Genomic DNA, 22,851 nt, shown 5'->3' with positions numbered 1-22,851 from the left:
TTTCCTTTAAAAAAAGAAAACAACTGAATGCACTTGTGGTGTCCCTCTGACTGCCAAGCATTCATTAGCGAACACTCAGGCAAATGGACCTCTTTATGCAGATATGTCTGAGCCCGTATGTGGATGTATTCACGTGTGGAGTCTGAGTTGGGGAAAATAAGCTGCCCTTGATAGACCTGCTGAGGCAGGTATCTGCCTGAAGTTACATTTGTGCTTTCCATTTAGAAAGTGTTCAGTCTAAAGATGGTTGCAAAGGAAAAAGAAACAGAAATACATGTTCTTAAAGCATAAAACAAGGCAGTGGTTTATCTGAGCTGTATGATGAGGGAAGGAGGGGTGGACAGACAAACCTGAGCACAGCAGTGTGGGCTACCAGATGGGGTACAGAACTGCATCTGGGGAGCCACTGCAGCAGGCAAAAAAAAGGAGGGAGCTCCTGGACGCCTCGACAGGACTAGCTGCCATGTTCCCCTTTAGTGTGATTCAGCAAATTGTTTCCCCTTTGGACAAGATCAAAGTATGCTTCCTCTGCCACCTGCCTGGTCGCTGGCCATCCAAACCTGCTCTGAGAAGCCAGCAGGGAGCATGGCTGCCTTTGACCTCTGCTAACCGCCTTCTGTCTGTCCTCTGCCCTTTGCACTCTGTGGCAAGGTCCTGGTGCAGTCAGGCTGCAGAACAGCAACATAACTGCCAGCATCTTCCAGATGTCATGTGAAACTGCAGTTTGGTTCACATCAATTCTGTTCTTGCTACATTTTTTTGCCAAGCAGGTTTATACAGAATGTAGAAGTCCAAATCCTATCTTCAGATTAGAATTGACATCCTTGAACAGATCAAGGAGAAAAATAAATTGTTACCCTGAAGAAAGCTATGAAGAAAAATATCAGACTGATAGCTTCTTTGCTTTTAAGTTTTGCTGATCAGAAATCAGAGGCTGAAAACCATAGTGGTTTTGCAATGAAATACTCTCAGCTTGTGAAGATGCAAACAGCAGCTCCTCCAGCTTGCTCTAATGAACTGGTAGGCTTTTTGTTGGTGCTAACAGAGGCTAGAAGAGCAGTGTTTGTTACGCTGTTGCATCTGAGTGATTGGGGTCATTTTACTCAATCAGACCTCACTGATCCACAATTAAAATGGGATTTTCATCTCAGAGGTTGAGAAAAAGCTTTTGAAGATCTTAGTTGCTCTGATGATGAGCTTGGTAGAGGAACATAATCAAACAAGTGTCTTTTGTTGCAGCAGTTGGGTTGTGACTGAGACAGTTGGCTGCTTCATTATAGCAAACATGTAGGTGGCCTTTCTCATGTTTTGAGATCCAAGAGAAGAGCTGTGAATTTACTGACACCTTTGAGGGGAGCGGAATCAATCCTTTGCAGAAGCAGGGTCACGTCAGCTGTGCCGCCTGCAGCACGTGCTGATAGTGAGCCCTTTCCTCTCAGCTGCTTTGAAGTTACAGGCTCTGGCTTTCTGGCAGGATCAGATCTGAGTGGTGAGATTGCCCTGGGTTCAGGCAACCTAAAATCTGCCTGTAAATTTTTGCACCTGTTTGATTGTGGTATTTATAGCTCATTTTTACCTGTGCTTTCTCTTTGGCATAATAGTTAGCAGCAGCCTTCCTTGCTGGTACTGGTTCAGCTTTGAGGGAAACGCTGGATGTAATGTGGAGGATGGTTAGGGTGAGATCAGCTCTTGAAATCCGAGTCAAGTTAATGATGAAACCTGAGTTTTGTTAATAATACATTGTAATTATTACTGTCAGCAGGGCAGATATCTTGGATTGCTCATCTTTTAGCTTGAGGATCCTAGTTACAGCGATCTGTTTGACTTCTTGGCCATTCTGCCCCTTGCTTGGGTCTGCAGAAGGAAGGTGTCCCATCTCCTTCACCAGATTTCCGCTCCAGCTTTCCCAGGTAGAGCAGTACCTCTGCAGGTGTCGGTGTGTTACACAAGCTGGGGCACAGAGGGGCCAAGAGGAGGATACGTGACCAACAGATGAAGCAGCAGAACGTTAATGATACAAGGCACCTAACTGGACCTGCCCTTTCGCCCAACATATGTCAGTGTGCAGCAGGCGCCTGGCCTGTGGCAACCTAGTCCCATCTTCTACAGGTCTTCACGAGGGGAAGATTGCATTTTGAGCTGAGCTGCTTTCTTGCTGTAATTGCCATTAAAGCATTAATCCTAACCTTTCGTAGACTGCATCTGTTGCTCACACCTCAGGGGTGCCGGGCCAGATTGGAGAGGTGACATGAATAGTGGCGCGCGTTGCAGGTTGGTGAGTGGGAGGGGACCGCACACCAGTGAAAGTGATACTGTGGCGCAGGGGTGGGCGGGAGAAGGCTGCAGCAGGAAGAGCGACCTGTGGCAGGATGTAGGAAGATGTGAGACGGCGCAGCCCCTTCTTAATGCTCTTACCTTCTTACTGCTTCCCATGGCTCCCATTGCAGCCTCCCCTGCTATCCTGTGCTAGCGCCCGCTGCTTCCATTTGCCCACACTGGAGTGCCCCTACCCGGGGTGTGAGATCAGCAGTGCTGTCGCCGACTGTAAACTGCCATTCTATAGAAAGTGCCGTTGTGGAACTGCTGTCCCACCTGTGGCGCAGGCAGCCACCATGTCTGGTCTCCCACCCCAGTGCCACGTGCCTGGGGAGGCACAACTCAGGGACTGACTTATGTTCAGGACAGCAGCTTTCCTACACCCACAGTTTGAACACTGGCCGATGGAGAAAGCCCATAGCAGGAACATACCAAAAAGAAGAGCTACTACCCTGTTTTGTTTTACCTCTGCTCATTATCGTGCCTGCCTCATGGCCAGGTGTTGTATGCCACACTGAAAACAGAAAGTTTTGTACCCTTGAACCCACCATGAGTAGGCTTTGTACTGGTTCAGCAAATCCTCATCATGGTCTGGGCAGCAGAGAAGGCAAGAAGGCAGGGTGGCAGCCCTGGAGCCCCCACACGGGGCTGGGCTGTGTGCAGTCACACAGCCCATTGCCCTGCACCGCCATGACATGGGGCTGCCCCCTCCCCACCATGACGTGGGGCTGCCCCCTCCCCACCCTGTCTGCGCCACTGCACAGCAAACCCACCCAGCACGGCCCTGACTGAAGAGCAACCATTTCTTTCCCTCAACGTGTTCTCGAGGCAGTTTGCAGTTAGAAACTGAATTGGTGCGTGGTTGAAGCCGTCTCTTGTGGGAGCACTGAAAGCAGAGGCCGAAGGCCTGCGTGGGGGTGGGCTGGGGGCAGCGCTGCCGGTGTCCCCGGCCCGCGGAAGTGGAGGGCAGCAGCTGGGCTCTGCCACCGCCTGCGGCCGGCCTCAGGGACAGGGCTTCAGGGAAAAGGCACCACTCCATTCTACATGGCTTTGGAAAATACCATGTAATCACAAAAATTTTCTGAAGTGTACAGCAAAGATGATTTTTTGGTTTCGTAATATGCTTTCCTGCTGGTTTTTTTTTTAATTTTTTCTTCTCCTTTGTACATTTTTCTTTAAATAGGTGAAGCCTTAGAAAGATAGGTAATGTAACTTCTGCTCCAGATCTGACTGGGGGGATAGACTGAAGTTCTGATCACTATGCTTGTAGCTTTATAACTTAAGAACCCCACAGCACTTGAGGGTGTATGGTCCTGTCCCCTATTAACTTTAGGTAAATATACTGCCAGACTATGGTCTTCAGTATTTAAACCTGCTAATAATTATTTTTACATTCATATTTCCTCTAATGTAGCAACATTTACTCTTCATTTCAGATAAAAATTAAATTGTCTGAAGAATAATATCATCTGCTGATTTGTCTTGTGTTGCAGTGTTTATCTATTCTAGTAAAAAAAATCAGTGACTATTGAATTTACTGCTTAGGCATAGGATGAAAAGACAAAACTATGATGCTGAACAAAGAATGGTTGCTTCAATGGGAATTGATCACAGCATCTCAAGAAAAGAGCATGCTCTCAATTTCCCACTGGATTTAATGTTAAAAATACAATCTTATTAGCTTCAGTTACTTTTTAAAAAAAAAAATTAAACAGAAGAAAAAAAAATGTCAGAATAATTTCATTGAATCTTGCCTGTGAAGTTGGCAGTGTCTTACAGTGGGCTTTTTCCCCGTTGTAAATGGGAGAAGAGGTCTGATATAAACGTGTAGTTTTGTTTAACCCTGGCCCCAGAGTGGTTGATGTGAGGTATTTGGAGCCACACAGAGAGGCTGCATAATAATGAAACAAAGCTCTCATGTAAGCATCAGCCAAAGGACTCACAATATTAAGTAGAAAAGCCATAATTGTGGAAAAGACCATTTCCTTGCACAGCTCACGCGGAGCACTAGAAAGTTGGCATGTGCTCTACTTCCAGTAGTAATACTGCAGTAATGTACTTTAAACAGTTGCAGACATTCTTAAGAGAGTCCTTGGGACCTGGCTTGCCTTCCCTTTGGGTCAGGGGGAGCAAAACATGCTGTGGAGAAGCACAAAGTTGCTCTGGAGAGAGAGGCTACTGGCCATCTGTGAACATCTATGCTGAGCAAAGTTGTGGCTCGTCCTGTTGCCATTAAACCTGTGAAAGTTTCAGGACTCCTGATGCAGTAAGGTGGGGTGAACAGTGGGCTCAAAGTCTGCTTGGCGTGGGTGCTGGGCAAGACTGGCAAGTGCCAGTGGTGCGGAGGTGGGCTGGGACTCGGCGCAAGCCCTCCTGTTCCTGGGCATGAGGCAACCCCTGGGCTGGAGCCGAGTGGAGCAGATAGATAGCACATGGTGTCTGAGCACTGATCTCCACTCATCACGGTGTGTGTGACAGCTGACATATGTGGGTACAGCGCCAGCACTTTGAAAGCACATGCATTAATTACTGTAACTCAGGTATTTGGGAATCAGAAATTCAAATGTGCGGTTGGAAGCACTTCTCTGTATTGCTCGTAAGGTACTAAACTGTATCACTTGGCCAGACAGTTGTTTATTCTCGTGCCACTTTATCAGGCAGCAGTGCCTTAAATGGGAGTAAGTTATATTTACACCCTTCCTAAAGGCTCCTTTGTGCTGATTAAGTGATGTAAACTGGCCTCGGAGCAGACAAGATTTGCAGAACAGGGCTGTAAATCGCAACTGTATCTCATCAGTTGGGCAATGGAGCTGGCCCAGGGTATGTCCCCCTTCCTTCAGCTCTCAGAGTCTCACTTCTGGTCCCAGAGAAGTTGGATGGTACAGCTGTTTTTGCTTCTGAATCTATTTCCTAGTCCAATGGGATCTATTAGGATATCTTAATTAGCAAATTCTCCTCTATTTGATATGGGATGTCAGGATGCAAAACCCTTGTAGGAGATCTACCTGGTCTTTTCACATTTAATCCTCTCACAATCTCAGTGAAAAAGGGACAGTTTCAAAATCTGAATTTCCCCCCCTCATGTTCTTAAGTTTCTCAAGTTATGTTTAGAAACAGGAAGCTGTTTTGCATAAAGGTAAGATTGTGTTTTTAACAAGAAAAGTTAGTGTTAGACTGGCTAAATATACCCACACAGTCATACTCAGTGGGTAGTCTTGGCTATTTTTAGGCTTTATTTTTGCCTTTCTTTCTTTATTTTTTTTTTAGCGGCACCTCCTCTGTACCTTCAGCTTGTAGTGAGGCACCACTTCCTGCACCAGTATGAAACTTGCAATTACAGGAGGAGTCAGTCTTGTCAGGTGTCATTTATCAGGCATTGCAGAAGGCTGGTTTCAGTGAAGGAAGAACAAAGCTTAATAAAAAGAGAGAGAGGGAGAAACATTCTCTTAATAATTTGCCCTTTGCAACAACAGACCCTTATCTGATCACCCACGCTCATCTGGCTGCTGACGCTGTACTTGCTTCATTAGTACGAGCTATTTTTACACCGTTGGTGTCTTTTGAGGAACCAAGTGGGCCTGCTGGCTTGTAGTGATTCACCATCTCCAGGCGAACAGGGTGTCCTCAGATCTTGCAAGAGGGTAGGAAGAGAGAAGTAAGGGGAAGAGTTCAGTTGAATGCGCAAGTTGACTAATTGCCTTGGCTAGTCTGAGTGCTAAAACATCGCCCTTTAGTCTTAAGGAGAACAGCCTATGTGCTTTTGGTTTGCAGTGCAGTTTTTCAGATGTTAGGAGCCATCCCAAGGAACATTTAGGAATTAATTAGTTTAAGTAAGTGAGTAATTAATTAGTTTAAATAAGTGTAGAGTAGCTAATATGATGCCCTGTATGCTCATGTGTATTCTCCATGTGTTTCTTTCCCTGTCTGTGAAGGAGCCATTGAGGGCTGGACTAGGGGGTGTTTGGGAGCTGAACTCAATGATCTTTAAAGGCCCTTTCCAACCCAGACCATTCTGTGATTGTATGTTAGCGATGCTTTCTTTGGTTTGTAGCGTGCAAGTGTTGTTGGTGTATCACAAGCACCTGAGACACTTTTGGGCCAGATCGTTAGCTGATTTCACTTCCACTTCTGACAATGGAAAGAAAACTAAATTTGGTGGAATGTGCCAAGCATGATGCAGGAGAAGGAGAACCCTGTATGAAGTTGTCTGGAGCTTTCTAGAGCTTAGCAGTGGTTGCTTTCCCTTTTAACGGACCATCAGCCCTGAAAATGTCCTCTTAGAGCCTGCTGAGCTCTCATGCAGTGGCTGAATTTAAGATTTTTGCTGTCCTTGCTTCAACTTTTCCTGGGTAGGAGTGATTTGGCATCCAGTTGTGACACTTGTTTAGGAATGCCCTGTAATACTGCACCCCAGTCTAACCTTGTCTGATACAGAGTCATCATGAAACCTGAGCGGTGTCTTTCCAAAGAAGTGTTTAGGGTTTTATTGTGTTGTGCTTGCTGAGAATCTGTAACTGAGCCGTCAGCTTGGCCTGTCCCTCAGATATCAACACAACCCTGTGGAAAAGCAGTGGTTTTATATGTGGATTCAGGCATTTAGGTAGAGCTTCATCTTTTCAGAGGTGTTTGCTTAGAAGAGTGATGTTCCATGTTAATAAACACAGTTTATTTGTGTTTTGTAGAAAGAAACCTAAAAGCAAAGAGAGAAATTTCATGCATACCTACAAAATGCAGCAGAAAGCATATGCGTATTTTACTGAACTTTAAAGAGGTGTTCTGATACAATTGGCTATTATACATACTGACTTCCAATGCTTCATGCAATAAAAAGAAGGAAGTACTGTAAAAAATGGCCAGATAAATTTAAAAGAGCTTTTTTTCCTTTTTTCCTCTCCTAGGCATCCTGAGGGTTGTAAAGAAAGCAGCATCCTTAAATGTGCAGTCTTACTAATGTATTTTATATTACCACAGTAGTGGTCAGACTCTTTGGGCGATGCCAAGTGACTAGATTTGCCACAGCAAAATGCCTGCATTGAGTCACTAGTCAAAGTGAAACATTTTGGCTGCAGACTAGCAACTGTTTTGACATCTGTGTGATGTATAGGATTTGGAGCTTAATAGCTGATCTCAGCTGAACTTCAACAAAGTATTCAGAATAGATAGAAATAAAACTGCTGTGAAGGCCTGTTCCACTTTGGGCGCAAAAAATGGAGAAAAGAAATGGTAAGAACATGCCACTGATGTTTCGCATGCATCTGTTTTTGTTTTGACATGTGGTGACCGCAGGGCTTAGTAAACAATGACAGGTTTTAAAATAAGCTTGTATAGTAATTGGTGTGAGTGAAAAACAAGCGCAAGCTCAGATACTATAAATGTCTTCCTATGTAATTCTTCCTGAGGTGAGGGTGTCCGTCAGGGGCAGTGCATTTGCTCATTCAGGAAGTGTTTAAAAGACCGATAATTTCATGTGAAATGTAAGTGGCTTCTTCTGACATGGTGTGAAAGGAGACATAGCTGTTCATAAAATCTGCCGTGGTTGCATAATTAGGATTGTGTAACTTTTAAACTAAAAAAGCCTCACTTCCCAGAAAATTTAGCGATATTTTCCCTCTAAGATGAAGATGCCAGGCAAAGGCCTGATATTTACCTAATATTTCCGTTTGGCAACAGAATAATAATCACTTTGTACCTAAAAATGATGCAATATTTACAAAAATTTTGGTTATTTTTTCCCCTGGGAAAGCCTGGGGAGAAGCTGTATGTTATCTTAGGAGGGACTTTCCTGCACAGTTCTGTTCTTCCCAGCGTCTGCCCAAGGTTACAGTTTTTGTGTGAAAACAGGCATTTCAGCCTTTGCATGTCATTTCAGTTAGGAAAATTGTTATATCTGACAACTTTAGCAGTCTGAATACTCCAGCGAGCCTGTTCTTACCCTTCTTACTGTACATGAAGTTTTATAAATCTAGAAATGACTACAAACCGTGTCCACATGGGATGTTGCTCTTTGCATACACTTTATCTTTCACAGGTGCTGCTAGATTCACAGATTTGTTAATCTGTCCTTTATAAAATGTGAAATTTCCCTTTGATTAACACGGTTTTTTATGTTGAACTGAGAAAAAAATCTGTAATCTCAGGAACTTTCACCAGTTCTTGCAAATGCAAAACATTCATTGCAATCCCAATGGCATCACGTTAGTTATGGTTAGTGTCTGAGCCTTTGTTTTTCACAGGTTTTAGGTACTTAGCCTTTTGGGGGCTACATAATGCCTATTTGTTAACATGATATTAGTTTGGGGCCAACAGTAGGGCCAAAGTTCTATTTCTTTTCTACACTGCAGGCATGAAAAAAAAAAGTAATCCTGCAATAGCGATCAGAAACTATTTCACACTTCCATGGTTTGGCATGGTATCCTTATGTTCAGTTGCTGTGGCTCAGAAGAACGTGAAATGGAGTTGAGTTTCTGCTGATGAAGAGAGCAGCCCAAGATCTTTGTATCTCAGCACCACTTTGGATACCACTATACATTGTTAATGTGTATTTAAGAAATACTGTTTACTTACTACTTAACTCACACTTGAGAGACATTTTTTCTTCTGCAGGTTAGGGCCAGTGGGATTAGGCGTCATACAAACCTGACTTCAGCCATCAAAACAGTGTTCAAAGGGACCTTAGAGATGGGCATCTGTTTCTGACTGTTTTCTGCATGGGAACTGCTCTCACTTGCAAGTCACTGTGTACTATGTTTCAAAAGAACATGGGGACACAGGAGGGGGGGTCACAAAACGACTGTGATACTTTTGTTGTCTTCTGAAATTTTAATAACACTAGAAGTGCTGTCAGATCTGCAGTTGCTCTGCCATCACATTTTAAGGTCCGTGTGGGGAAATGATTGGCATTTTACTCACCTGTTTTCATTTTTTAACTTGTTCCCCAAGGAAATAAGCAGCAGTATGAGAAGATTAGCAGTTTATATAATTCTCTTGTTTATTTTCATATCTGAATAATCGCGGTCCTTTGCTTTTGTATAGAAATAGATTCAGGATGTCTGCATTGGAAAACAGTCAACCAGAACAGGTAGATTTTGTATTATCTGACATGCTTAAGCACTTCTGACAGACTCTTAGTGCACAGCAAGGTTAGGCAATGAGAAACAACATATTTACCTGATCCGTTAAAAGCAGTGGGAACAGAGAGATCAATTAGCTGCTAATTGAGTGACAAGATTGTTTGTCCTGTTGGCTGTTTTGGCATCTCATTGATAGCAGGTTTTTGTTCAATTCAAGCAGAACTGATTTGTTTGCAGACTTCCACTTATAAAGGAAGTGTTTAAGAATAATTCGGCTTCTGTGTAGCTTTCTTTTTTCCTCTCTGTCTCTCTCTTTCTTTTAAATAGTCATCCTGTGGAAATAAGTGTGTTCAGTTGAACTTTGGCAATGTGAAAGCTTTTTTTATACATTTTTTCCATCTGGTAGTAATGTGTACATTGTGTATGATGCTGAGACAGGAAATAGTGATGTACTTTAAGTGAGCAATCCTTGTCATTATAGTGAAAAGGTCAGTCTTAAATCATTTCTGCTATAGGCTTCTTCTATGGCTTCTTAAAATACACTCAACTTGAATTTAAGTTTTTTAGGAGGTGCTGTTTTTCTATAGAGAGTGGCAATTTAAAATTATATTTGAGATACTTAACATAGCAAAAATTGAGTGTTTTGCTGCAGCTGTGCTCTAAGCATTTATGATGCAAGCCAGCATCTCTTAAAGAAAATCACCCACGTTTTCTTACTACCATGTAATTGAACATTTATTGCAATATATGTTACAAAGTTCTTTGTAGACATCTTGGAGGTGTTGGACTAGTTTATTTTCACCTTGTAACAAATAACCTCAGCTATGTAGTATGTAAGATGTAAGAGCCTAAACCTAAGCGATGTCTGATTCTGGTGGGTTTTATGAGGAATAAATCTGGAATTGTATCCTTGGATTTGCAACTCATTTCTTCAGATTCTTACCAGGATAATGTAGAGCAGAATTTGGCTCTTACATTTACTTGCTGTTGGAATGATTTGCATCCTTTTAGCCTCTCTGAGTCAAACCTCATATCTGTTCAAAGCTCCTTGAAGTTAAGTGAGAGATCTTGTTTCATACCTCATTTTTCTGTAAGGTCACCACAGAAGGGATAGTGTGTGCCTGACCACAGATTTGGTAGGATCACATTCACAGGAGGGAAGAAGAGTCTTGTTCTTCACAGCACATACCCATTGACTTTTATATGAAATGTCTGAGACAGGTATAAGTTCCTATAGTTAAGGTTAACAAGTCTTAGAGTACAACAGATTTGATTATTTATATGTTTTCTTAGTTGGCTTCAGCATGCTTTGAAGCAAACAGGTTCCTGTTACTTTCTTCAACATACTCAGCTAATGATATCAGATAATCCTTTGAATTATCTGAATTAACAAGATTAAGGTGAGTTTGTTAAAGCCTTAGAATGAATGAAATAATCAATACTACTACTATTAACTAACATGTCCTGTTACACGCCGTCTCGCAACAGGTACAGTTCTAGAATGGATCTCAAGATATAAGCTGGATTTAGCGTAAGCGCTGAAATAATAATTGCACAAATCAGGGTGCTGGGTTTTATACCACTTCGAGTTTTACATGCACAGATTCTGTCCCTTGAAACCAACAGCTACCAGGGACTCTCACAGAAACCTGAGAGTAACAACCCAAAACTGGTGTTTGGTCACAGCAGGCTTGCAGTCTACCCTTGACGCATCTGTAACTGCATTTTTTCTGTCAGTCCCCTCAGTTGCTGGCTTCTTGGGCAATCCACAAGAGCACAAGTGTTTACCCAACACAGCAATGGAGAACAGATCCTGCCCTGTAGCTTCTCCTCAAGTAAGCTTAGTACAGTTTGTTTGATCATTTAATAGTAAATTCACAGTGTACTATGTGTAGTTGCCGAGCAATATTTGGTTTTGTATTGGCTAGTACTTTTAAATGACATTTTAAAAAATACGTTTTAATGATTGGTCCAGCTGCCCAAATGTAAAAAACATGTGTGTTATTCTAAATGTTTCAGAGTATTTTCAAAACGGTGATTTTCTGGCTGGTTTTGGAGAATAGCAAGTCATTCAATAAAGCACTGAAACCCAGAGGGATGGCAGAACATCTGAGATGGAATTAAATGAACAAATTAGAATAGTGTCTTCAAATGTGAAGAGGTAACAACAGCAATTACAATATAGAAAGTGGTAGATTAAAATAAATGCACCTAACCTCTTTTAAAAGGACTGCCTTCTTGGAATTGCATGTGTAAAAGGATGTCTTACAGCTCCTGCCAAACTGCAGCAAAAGCACGGGCTTCCCTTGCATTCCCCCAGTAGTTCAAGACTTTGCCAAGTGCCAGTGGTTGACCTAGGAATTTACAGTCATTCCTAGAGGTGTGCAAATAGACAGGTAGAAGGCCAGCTATAAAACCACAGTCAGATGGGACCCCTAAGCAGGGGCTGTTGAAAATGCAGAGAGAATCTCTCTGGTCAGGAACAGGAAGCCTTTTTAGAAAACTGGGAGATTTAATAAGTGTATCTTCTTCCTTATCTTTTTAGTAAGTGCAGTTCAAAGACCACAGGTGGTGTGTCAAGTGGTATAAAAAAGCTTGCAGCTGGTTGTCTTTTTTTTTCCATTTGTGTAAAAAGCCAAAACTATATCCCCCAAGGACTGTATTCCTTCTGTTGTGTTGGTACATAACATCCTCAGCCGAATATATACCCTTGCAAAGAAAGAGAAACAAATGCTTATCTGTCTTCGTGCCAGTTAAATCCTTCAGTTCACAGATGTATAGTGAATGGTAGCTGAGAGCTCTTCTTCAGACTTCAGCCCACCTATGACTTTGCCTAGGTAGAAGAAGCTGTAAAGCCATGTTTTATTAGGGTTCCCACTCTTTTTTTTTTTTTTTTTTTTTTTCCTTTTCGCAGCCATGTCAACACCGAACAGCTCTGTGGGGAATATCATTAGCGGTGCAGAGGGAAACATGGGGTAGGACAGCAAGCCAAAGGTGTGCTGCCTTTCTTCCTGAAAGGCCAAGGCAATTTTCTTCTCAGTTGCAGGTGGGGAAAAGCTCAGAGGTGGCCTCTCTTTCTTGTAAGGCTGCTTGGCTGCTGGGCTTGTCTCAGACATAAACTAGACTTGCCTAATAAGGGTCTTGGCAGATGCCTGTGCATGAGTGTAAGGATTTCATAGGAGCCACTGCAGCTCGCCTGTGCTAATGCTTGCCCTATAGAATACGAATTCTTCAGGGGCCCGTTACTGTGGTTTTAGGCCAGCTTTGTGCTGGCAGAGCTGGACAGAAAAGATTTAAAACAGGGCTGGATCTGACCTTTAGTCCTTACGCTAGAGTCAATATTTATTCTGTATGGTGCACTCAGGATTTAGCCTGGAAGACATAAGCTTCCAATTTGTTCACTTGCAAGGGCTGTAATATGAGCTACAAATTGAGAAGTAGTAAAAGATGTATTTTGCCAAATTTTATTTTAAAGCTGTTGAGTGTAACCATTTTAATGGTCTGGAAAAAAAAGAGAGAGGGGAAAAAAAGAAAGGAAAGAATAGTCTTGGAGCTCTGCAGTCAACCAGATATATGTCCTCTGCACGCAGCTCACAAAGGCACCTTAGGAAAAGGAGTGATGGGATAATGCACCTTTCTAGAAAGTTTTAAAAGTCTTGATTTAGTAGGTGCATCTGACATAAATACAGTTCCTGGTTTCCCAGTAACTTTCTCATGTTCAAAGTTTTCACAGAAGTAAAATGTCCCGGTTTGAAGCAGGCAGATAGTGCAGTTAGTGTGGCTGGGGGAGCTGGCTCCTGGGCCACATTCCTACTGGGAAACCTGGCTTGGCCCCCAGCCAGGCAGGACTTTGCAGCTGCTGTCAAACGATGTGCTCAGTGCAACTCCTGTACAGCTTCTGATCCGTGTAGGTGGGCTCCTCTTAGTCATTCCAACAGAGCTGAACCGTGCCAAAGGTATTAAAGAAAATGTGCTTTTTTATCATCCTTGGTTCCTGAGTTTGAAATATGTAGCACTTGAAATATAGGGAATTTCTGTCTCTTGAATAGTGTATGTTTGATGAAAAGCAATACTGAGAAGTATATTTACAGTGTTTTCTAAAGGAGAAACATTAATCAGTTGAAAAATGGAAGTCTGTTGTTGGATTAGGCTAGGCTGTGGATGCGGCAGATGAGAGAGACTTAACTGGAAAAAAGCAGAACGCAAACCAGCTTTGCAGAGTCTTCGATTTCTCCATTTGGGCCAGTCTCCCAGGAGGGGAGAGGGGGAAGAAACCGAAAGAAATAATATTAAAGCCATCTTTGACATAGGATGGATGGCAGCTCAAACCAAACCAAAAATACTATGTTGGTTCTGGAAAGGGATTTATTTTCCTCAGGAGAGTGACTCTGACCAAACTTAAGCCATCAATAATCCCTGTACTTAGTCTATACCTGTTTCATAGTGTAGGTTGAAAAATTATATAGAACGTTCTGAAAATAACAGGACCACAGAATAGCTTGAACTCTGTAACGGAGGTCTCAGTCCAGAACAGAAAATGGTTGGAAGTATATTAGCATCATCTTTTGCTCAAATAAAACCATTGCTGTCACACTGCTGTGACTGGCAGATTTCTTCTCTAAAGCTGCTTTTGGTAGAGAGAGTGTGGAACAGGAAGGATACTGGCATCTTCTAGAAATTTCTTCTTATCATTTGCAGAATTGTCTAATAAGGACAAAAGTTCTTTGAAAATGGCTAGTATCTTTAAGCTCTGTCAGTAAGGGACATTCCCTCCCATCCCTGTTTCTCCTTCCCAAGCCACATATTTTCCTTTACACCTGTGTTTGTATACTGGCATCATTACTGACCTGTGATTTAGTTTAGGCCAAAAATGATTTGCCACTTCCCTGCCATTTCCTCATAAGGCACTGCAGAGATGCTCTGTAGTAACCGCTTCTGATATATTGTAAATTGAGCACGAGGATTTATTTTTCCATTTGTAGCAACACTTTTTATCTGAGAAAATGGATTAGGAAATTTTAGAAAAGTTTTACTTGAATTACATTTTTTCTTTTTTCTTTTAGAGACTCAAGCAAGGGAGTTATTTAAAAATCCATTAATGCATCAAAGCTGAATGACATTATGACCTAAAATATTCTGGTTTGTGTTTGATAGCTAGTTATTCTTTTGTACTATAGGAATTCCTCTGTAGTTACAATTTAAAAATACGTTATCTGTGTTTGACTAAACCAACAGTCCATTAGCTATTGCTGTCCTAACTACTAATATGTTATTAGTACTGTTAAATAAATAATCAAAACAGGTGGCACAGTAGTGATTCTACTTATGTCAAGTAGTGGAGTTTTACTGACATTTACTTGTTCTTTGAAAGTTTTATTCATTACAAAGAATTAAAAATTATTTTTCAATATTTGTTTTCTTTTATAGACTTTACTATTTTATCATCTGTTGTATTTATTTTATGGAGAAAGCATGAGCGGTCTAGCCGTTTTTCTGACAGTTTCTAGTTGAGGATCATTATAACAGCCTATATCTCATACTCTGAAATTAATACTCCAGCTGTTTTTGAAGATCTGTTCTTTAGAGATGCTTTGAATTTTGCCCTAAATAAAAAACATAAAGAAAAGCCGTAATCGTTGCTTTCGTTATCACAATTGAGCAAACATCCTTTTTAATGGAATAAAAGCCAAAATGTGTTTTCAAGATCAGATTTGTTGAAAACTACTGGAAGGGAGATTCCTTGTTTCACAGAAGTGCTCTTTAGGGCAGTGAGGTGATGTTCAGGCTCCGTGTATCTCTGTGCCAGTCTTTTCAGCAATGCAGAGTTCCCTGCAGTCTGGTGGTGGTCAGGCAGATGACAAATCGTGGTAGTCACAGAAGTCTTTTAACCATGTATTTGGTCTGTGGGTTTCTTCATTGAGAAGGCACCCGTATATTCTTGAGCAGTATCCCACTGGTGTTAACTGATTTGGAAACCTACTTGCATTTCACTACATCTTGTACCTGACTGGTGACACCCTGACCAGGATTTTGTTCTGGTCCCTGAAACATTTAATGAGAGGCCTGGAGTCTAACAGTATTAGCTGGAAAGAGGCATCGAAAGGGGATTTGCCAATGAGATTCAGGGATAATCCAGGCTTAACAAAGGCATAGGAATGAAGAGGGACATTGGCAGCTCTCTTTTTACCAATGCAGGAAGGTGAGACTGCATTAATTTAGACTTGCAGTTACTCATCTGCACACTAGAAAAACCTAAGTAATTTAAAAAGATTCGTGCTCATATTCTTCAAGATGTGGTTTCTCAGACCTCTTAGACACAACATGAAATTTTTCCAGTGGATGGATAAATGAAATTTTCAGGCCTCTATTGTAAATAATAGAAAACTTTCTTGAGCATTTGTACTTAATATCAAGCAATTCTTATGACTTTATTTTTTTTCTACAGGAAATTTGAAGATAGTCATGCCTATTAGATGCCTAGAAGATGCAGGTAATTGTTTTATACTGGACAAAACCCCCACATATATTCCCATTACCTGTGTGTTTTCCTGTACTTTGCTAATGTTTCTTCAAGCCAAATTCAGTTTTTCCACTGTAGGAATGAAAAATATTCCTGCATCTCTAATACTGCTTTTTTTACCCTTTTGCTTGCTATTCTAAAATGATTACTGGCTTCATGATTCTCACTGTTTCATCCAGAAAACATCCTGTGTGTGGAAGACATGGAAGCAGGAAGCCTACATTGTTCCTCAAATTCAAATGCTGTACTTGTCTATGAAAATCATACCTCTGAGCTTTTCTTCTTTGTAACAGAACAGTGGAAACCTATTGCATTTAAGCATAAAATGTGCATGTATAGCTGGATGGAAAAGTTTTGACATTGAAATCTGAATTGCTAACATAAAACAGTCATAGCTTGTTTCTCGAATACGTTTTACCTCTTGCAAGATGTTCTCACTAAAATTTCATATGATGATTGGAAGATGGAGATGTGAAAAGGTACCAGTAGTACTGTATTTGGAATGCTTATTTGATGTCTCTTTTTTGACTGTTTGAAAGTAGTTTAAAAGGGTGATTAACACCTTCTTGTAAAACCAGTTAGCTGATCTAAGGTAAGAAGAACCTCACTTTAGCCATCTTAAAATTTGGTATATATACTCCAAGGTAGTCATCTAGGATTTCTGCCTAGCCAACAGTAAGAAACAGGCATCTCTGTAGTGGAGGGCTGTGTGCATAGACAATTCCCATGTCTGAAGCACCCATCATGATATGGAAGGATTTCTCCTCTGGAAGTACTTACTGATCACCATCCTCTGACTTTAGAGGAAGGCCAGGTGACTAAAGTGCATGTCTGAACTGTAGGTGAGTAATACTGGGTAAGGTAATTCCCACCCACGGTGTTAAGACTCTTATTTGCGGTAGCGATTTGCTGAAAGAGCTGAAAGTAGGTGGTGGACTTTCTGAGAACAGAGCCTTTAAACCGTCCCCGGAAAGCCTTCCAAAGCTACTGTTTAATTTGGAAAGTGTAGATCTCTGTTTTCTATTCCTAGGGCTTTTACTGAGTAGTGATTATGCTTGTGTGTGATCTCTGGAGCCAGTCTTTACCATGTCTGCTCACAAAAGGGAGATTTCTGAAATGTAGTTACCTTTGCTTAAGTCTTTCTATACTTTTTATGTAAGGCTCAATAAAAATGCAACTGACTGCATCAGTGTTACTTAGCATGCCTGTATTAATTGGTGTATGAGGTTTCTTTGTTTTTGACTTTTCTATACAGATAGCTGTGTCACCATGGAAGAGTTGAAGAGAACTTTGCTCTAGTAGATCACAAGTATCTCTGGGTCATTCTGCATCTCAGTATTTAATAACAATGGAAAATGTCCAAATGCTATAGCAAGTCTTTGCAAATGTATAATAAACTGTTTAGGAAAGTTCCTGCCATGAACAGAACTGTATAATACTCACATTAGTGTACAGATACAAATCTAATGCCTATAGACTACTGTGTGGAAAGTTCCAAAGAGAAAGAAAAGTCTGTGAACTTGCAACAGCCCTGGAAAAATGGGAGCAACAAAACTTTAAAAAGCACAGCTTTGGACACACTCCATGTGTCTGCACAGCTTTCAAGTGAACTAGCACTTACGACCTTGTGTAACAAAATGGACTCTGGGGACACAGCTATAGGGCAAAAAGCTACCTCAAGGTCTGGAGAAACTGCTAAAGTACCAAGTAGATGGAGGCAAGAACATTCAGCTGTTATTAAGATGAGCACTTTTGGCAATCAAGAAGTACAGAGGCAACCACAAATAGATCACGAGCAAATAGGAAACACAGCATCAGCACAACTTTTTAGTTCTGGGAAACTGGTATCATCAAATGAAGCTGCACAGCAAGTCACGGAGAAGCAATATCCACAGCATCGTCCAAGTCCTTACTCATGTCAACATTCACTTTCTTTCCCACAGCATTCATTGCCACAAGGCTTCTTGCACAACATAAAGCCACATCAGAGCTTGGAAGGCCCTCCGTGGCAGTTTTCTAGCCACTTGCAATCAGTTGCCTCAGAGGACTTATTTCCTTTTCATATGCATAGCCATAGTGGAAGTTTCTCCAGGAAGAAGATTTCGAGTTTGAACCCTACATACAGCCAATATTCACAGAAATCTTTAGAACAATCAGAAGATGCTCACAAAAAGGAGCACAAACCCAAAAAGCCTGGCAAGTACATTTGTCCTTACTGTAATCGGGCTTGTGCCAAACCTAGTGTACTTAAAAAGCATATTAGGTCTCATACTGGGGAGCGACCGTATCCTTGTGTTCCTTGTGGTTTCTCCTTCAAGACAAAGAGCAACCTTTACAAGCACAGGAAGTCACATGCCCATGCAATTAAAGCAGGATTGGTACCTTTCACAGAGTCAGCAGTCTCTAAATTGGACCTAGATGCCAGTTACATTGATGTGGAAGCTGAAATACATTCAGATGGTGAGCAGAGCACGGACACTGATGAGGAGACCCCACTCTTAGTGGAAGGGTCTGACAAACTGAGCCCTATCTCGCAGCTCCCCCTGGACATCGCTAGCAGGAGCGGTTTTCACTCCTCCGTGGAAGAGTCCTTGGTGGGGCCAATGAAAGTGCCCATTTTGATTATCCCTAAAAGTGGAATTCAGTTACCCAGTGAGAGTTCACCGTATATTGGCTCTGATATGTTACAAAACCCATCCTTAAGTACCAAGTCCGATGACTCTCACACAGTTAAACAGCGACTTGCACTAAGACTGTCAGAGAAAAAAGGGCAAGATTCTGAGCAGTCACTAAACCTCCTGAGCCCACACAGTAAAGGAAGCACTGACTCTGGTTATTTTTCCCGCTCAGAAAGTGCTGAGCAGCAAATTAGCCCACCAAATACTAACGCAAAGTCTTACGAAGAGATCATATTTGGAAAGTTCTATAGGATTAATCAAAGGACAGCACTAACAGTAGCCACAACAAATCAGGAGCACAGTTTAATGGGTAGGAAGGGCAAAGCAGAGCCATTACCTCTTTTGAATAACCGATTAGATATCAAGATGCTTGAGGAACATATTTCTCAGCTGCCTCCAAGTAAAGAAGAACTCATTGACTCCAGTAATTTGAGCGCTATTAAATCTGCACAAGGTTATCCAGGCAGCAATACAGAATGTAGACAATCCCAGACTATCACATCTTCCATCAAAAGTGAATCCAGCTTGTACCAAGTCAGTCAGCAGGGTGACGTACCCATCCTTCTGGAACCCCCAGCAGATTCCTCTCCTCTTATTAGAAGTAACTCCATGCCAACCTCTTCTGCAAACAGCCTAAGTATTCCCCCATCTCTGAGAGGAAGCCACTCATTTGATGAGAAGATGACTGGTTCAGATGATGTATTTTACCCTGGGACAGTGGGAATATCCCACCAAAGGATGTTGAGAAGACAGGCTGCCTTTGAACTGCCGTCTGTGCAGGAGGGGCACTCAGATTTGGACTATCATGGAAGACCAGGGAAAAGTATAATTATTGCTTCCAGCAGACAGACAGCAGGTGACAAGGGACCATCCTTAAAGGAGAAGAAAGGAGACAAAACCTTTTATGACTATGACACCAGTGGAAAGCACTACAGAAAATGGGAAGAATTTGAAGCTCAGAAGCAGAACTACAGGGATTCACCATCCTTAGGTGGGATGAACAAGGGGGGAGAGTACTTCGTTGATCCACTTGGACAATCTCAGGCGGTGCCATCCATGCTTGGAACAACTTTTGAAAACAGAAAGCGCAGGAAAGAGGAGAGTGTTGGAGATGAGGAAGACAGTCCCATGCTTTGCAGCAGTATGGCTGGCACCACTGGGGGAATTCAGCCTTTGGACTTTGATCCCAAATCTCAAATTCAGGAAGTGCCAAGGAGCGGATTTGCCCTTCAAGGCCTGGACAATGCTGCTCATTGCCATGCGGAGCGTTTTGAAATCTGCAGGCCTTACTTGCAGTCTGGAAGCCCAGCAGCTTCTCTGGAAGACTCATCATTAACTGCAGAGCAAGAAAAGACTGCAGAATCACTGACTAGAAAGCCCCCAGGAAATGTCATCTCTGTCATTCAGCACACAAATTCGTTGAGCAGGCCAAACTCATTTGAAAGGTCTGAATCTACAGAGCATATTGCGTGCCAGCAGGAAAAGATCTATCCACCATCTGAAACATGTGAGAGTGAGATTTGTGAGTCCCCAATGAGCCCAGACCGAGCTCCACAAACAGAAAATGCTGACACCAGTAAGCCATCTCCATCCCAGCAGCCTCAGCCGTATCATATGCAGCCCAGGCTGGTTCGCCAGCACAACATACAGGTACCTGAAATTCGTGTCACAGAGGAGCCAGATAAGCCTGAGAAAGATAAAGAAGTGCAGAGTAAAGAGCAGGAGAGACCCACTGAAGAATTTCAGTGGCCCCAGAGAAGTGAAACGCTTTCTCAACTTCCAGCTGAAAAGCTACCACCCAAAAAGAAACGTTTACGACTGGCTGACATGGAACACTCCTCTGGAGAATCCAGCTTTGAGTCCACAGGTACAAGCCTCTCTCGTAGCCCTAGCCAAGAAAGTAATTTGTCCCACAGTTCAAGTTTTTCAATGTCCTTCGAAAGAGAAGAGAATATGAAGTTCATCACGCCTCCCAAACAAGATGAGTTTGGAAAACAGTCTGAGTTTTTAACTGTTCCAGCTGGTGCTTACTCACTTTCCGTCCCTGGGCATCACCATCAGAGGGAAATGAGACGCTGCTCATCTGAACAGATGCCCTGTCCTCATGCTGCTGAAATTCCAGAGATCCGAAGTAAATCCTTTGATTATGGAAACCTGTCTCATGCCTCTTCGGCTGGGACACCTACTACGGCACTGTCTCCATCCCGAGAAAGGAAGAAATGCTTCTTGGTTCGCCAGGCTTCCTTCAGTGGTTTTCCAGAGATTTCCCAGACCGATCAGAGCACAGAACAAAGTATAAAGCAGGAGCAGATGGAACATGCTCAGGCTGGTCTTCGCTCCTCCCAGCTTGCTTGGCATCACTCCCCGTCCCCTGTACTTCAGCCCATTCAGGTAGATGACTCTGGAAAACAGGCTATTGGGTCTTGCGCTCAGCTTAGTAATAGCTCATCTCACCTTCCCCAGCAACAGGCTCTTCTTGCAGACAGCCCAGAAATGTTAAGAACTCCCTTGATCCAACAAGCACCTTATATTCCTAACAAACATCCATCAGAGCAGCAGCAGCTATTTGCACATCAGGAAAAAGTCCCATTTCCCCCTATTCACAGCACCTTGTTTCAGCTCCCCTATCCAGCTGTCTGCATGGTTCACTTGCCACCATCTCAGCAGCCTGTCTTGTGGCAATCGTGCACAGAACCTCTGCACTTCCAGCATCATTTTGTACAACAGCTACAGAAATCTTACGTCAAACAGCCTTTCCAAACAGATGTTCCTCCAAGTTATCACCTGGAATATGCGCCAGAGCTTATTGGAAAGAAGCCAGCTGATTATGTGCATGCTAAAGAGCAAGCATACCAGCATTACTCAGGAACACCTGGGCAGTATTCAAAAAGTACTCCTGCTAAGTACCAGTCAGACCATAGCATTAAACCAACAGATACCTCCACTGAGCAGCATCTTCAGACAGATTTTGACTCCCCAAGTGATGGATCTGTACAGTCTTTGCCAGGAACAGTTGTTCCTGTCAGGATTCAAACCCATGTGCCGTCTTATGGTAGTGTCATGTACACAAGCATTTCCCAGATCCTTGGACAGAGCAACAGTCCTGCAATTGTCATTTGTAAAGTTGATGAAACCGTTTCTCAAAGAACATTGGCAACTAATGCAACCATGCAAGGAATTGGATTTAACATAGCTCAGATGTTGGGTCAGCATGGAGGGCTAGAAAAATATCCTTTGTGGAAAGTGCCACAGACGCTACCACTTGGACTGGAGCCACCGATTCCCCTGTGTTTACCTTCCAGTTCTGACATGGCTTCTACCTTGGGAGGAAGCAAACGAATGCTTTCACCTGCCAGCAGCTTGGAGCTCTTCATGGAGACCAAGCAGCAGAAACGAGTCAAAGAAGAAAAAATGTATGGGCAGATAGTTGAGGAGCTAAGTGCAGTTGAGCTAACTAACTCAGATATTAAGAAAGATTTTCCAAGAGTGCAAAAGCCTCAACTAGTAAGGCAGAGCTGTGCTACCGAGCCAAAAGAAAGTCTGCCATCCATGTCATCCTCTTCACCACTGTCGTCCTCATCATCTCAAGATTTCCCACCTGTCAGCATGCCAACAGCTGATGCTTTCCCACTGAGCAGGGAGAAACTTTCCAGTTTTGATTCCACATCACCAGGGCAGAAGTCCAGTGGCCCTTCTGAAGGAAGAGACTCGCCAGAAGAACTGGATGTGGATGAAACAGCCTCAGATATGAGCATGAGTCCACAGAGGTCTTCATTGCCACCAGGAGAAACTCAGCCAGAAGACCAACTGAAACATCAAAAATTGCCTCTTGGGATGTTAGTCCAGATGTCATCCAATACCAGTGGGAAAGTCACCGGCTCAACCATTCTCCTGACAGATGTAGCAGATTTTCAGCAGATCCTTCAGTTCCCAAGCCTACGCACTACTACTACTGTGAGCTGGTGTTTCTTAAACTACACAAAACCCAATTACATTCAGCAACCAACCCTCAAATCTTCTGTTTATGCTTCATGGTGTATAAGTTCATGTAACCCAAACCCATCTGGCCTGAGTACAAAGACCACTTTAGCACTTCTAAGGTCCAAGCAAAAAAACACCACAGAAATCTACACACTGGCTGCTATGCATAGACCTGGAGCTGGTAAACTGACATCATCAAGTGCATGGAAGCAGTTTGCTCAGGTAAATAAGAGGTTTTAATAAAATTAAATTAGTTTATCTGTATTTGAGAAAATATTAGTAAATA

At 42.5% G+C, this 22,851-nt stretch overlaps 1 protein-coding gene across 7 annotated transcripts in view; it reads left to right on the top strand.

The window, feature by feature from the left end:
- Positions 1-22,851, top strand: part of HIVEP2 (HIVEP zinc finger 2) — a 145,715-nt gene that overhangs the window by 101,528 nt on the left and 21,336 nt on the right. For all 7 annotated transcript variants that reach the window (XM_055811228.1, XM_055811226.1, XM_055811227.1 and 4 more), the window contains 2 exons: positions 15,832-15,876; positions 17,162-22,787. In XM_055811228.1, coding sequence (XP_055667203.1) covers positions 17,373-22,787 — 5,415 coding nt within the window. In that variant the 5' untranslated portion in view covers positions 15,832-15,876; positions 17,162-17,372. The remainder of the gene's footprint in view (positions 1-15,831; positions 15,877-17,161; positions 22,788-22,851) is intronic.

Source organism: Falco peregrinus, chromosome 7, assembly GCF_023634155.1.
Source record: "Falco peregrinus isolate bFalPer1 chromosome 7, bFalPer1.pri, whole genome shotgun sequence".
Lineage (NCBI taxonomy): Eukaryota > Metazoa > Chordata > Aves > Falconiformes > Falconidae > Falco > Falco peregrinus.
Note: the sequence above shows the minus strand (reverse complement) of the source record. Positions and strands in the feature narration are given on the sequence as shown.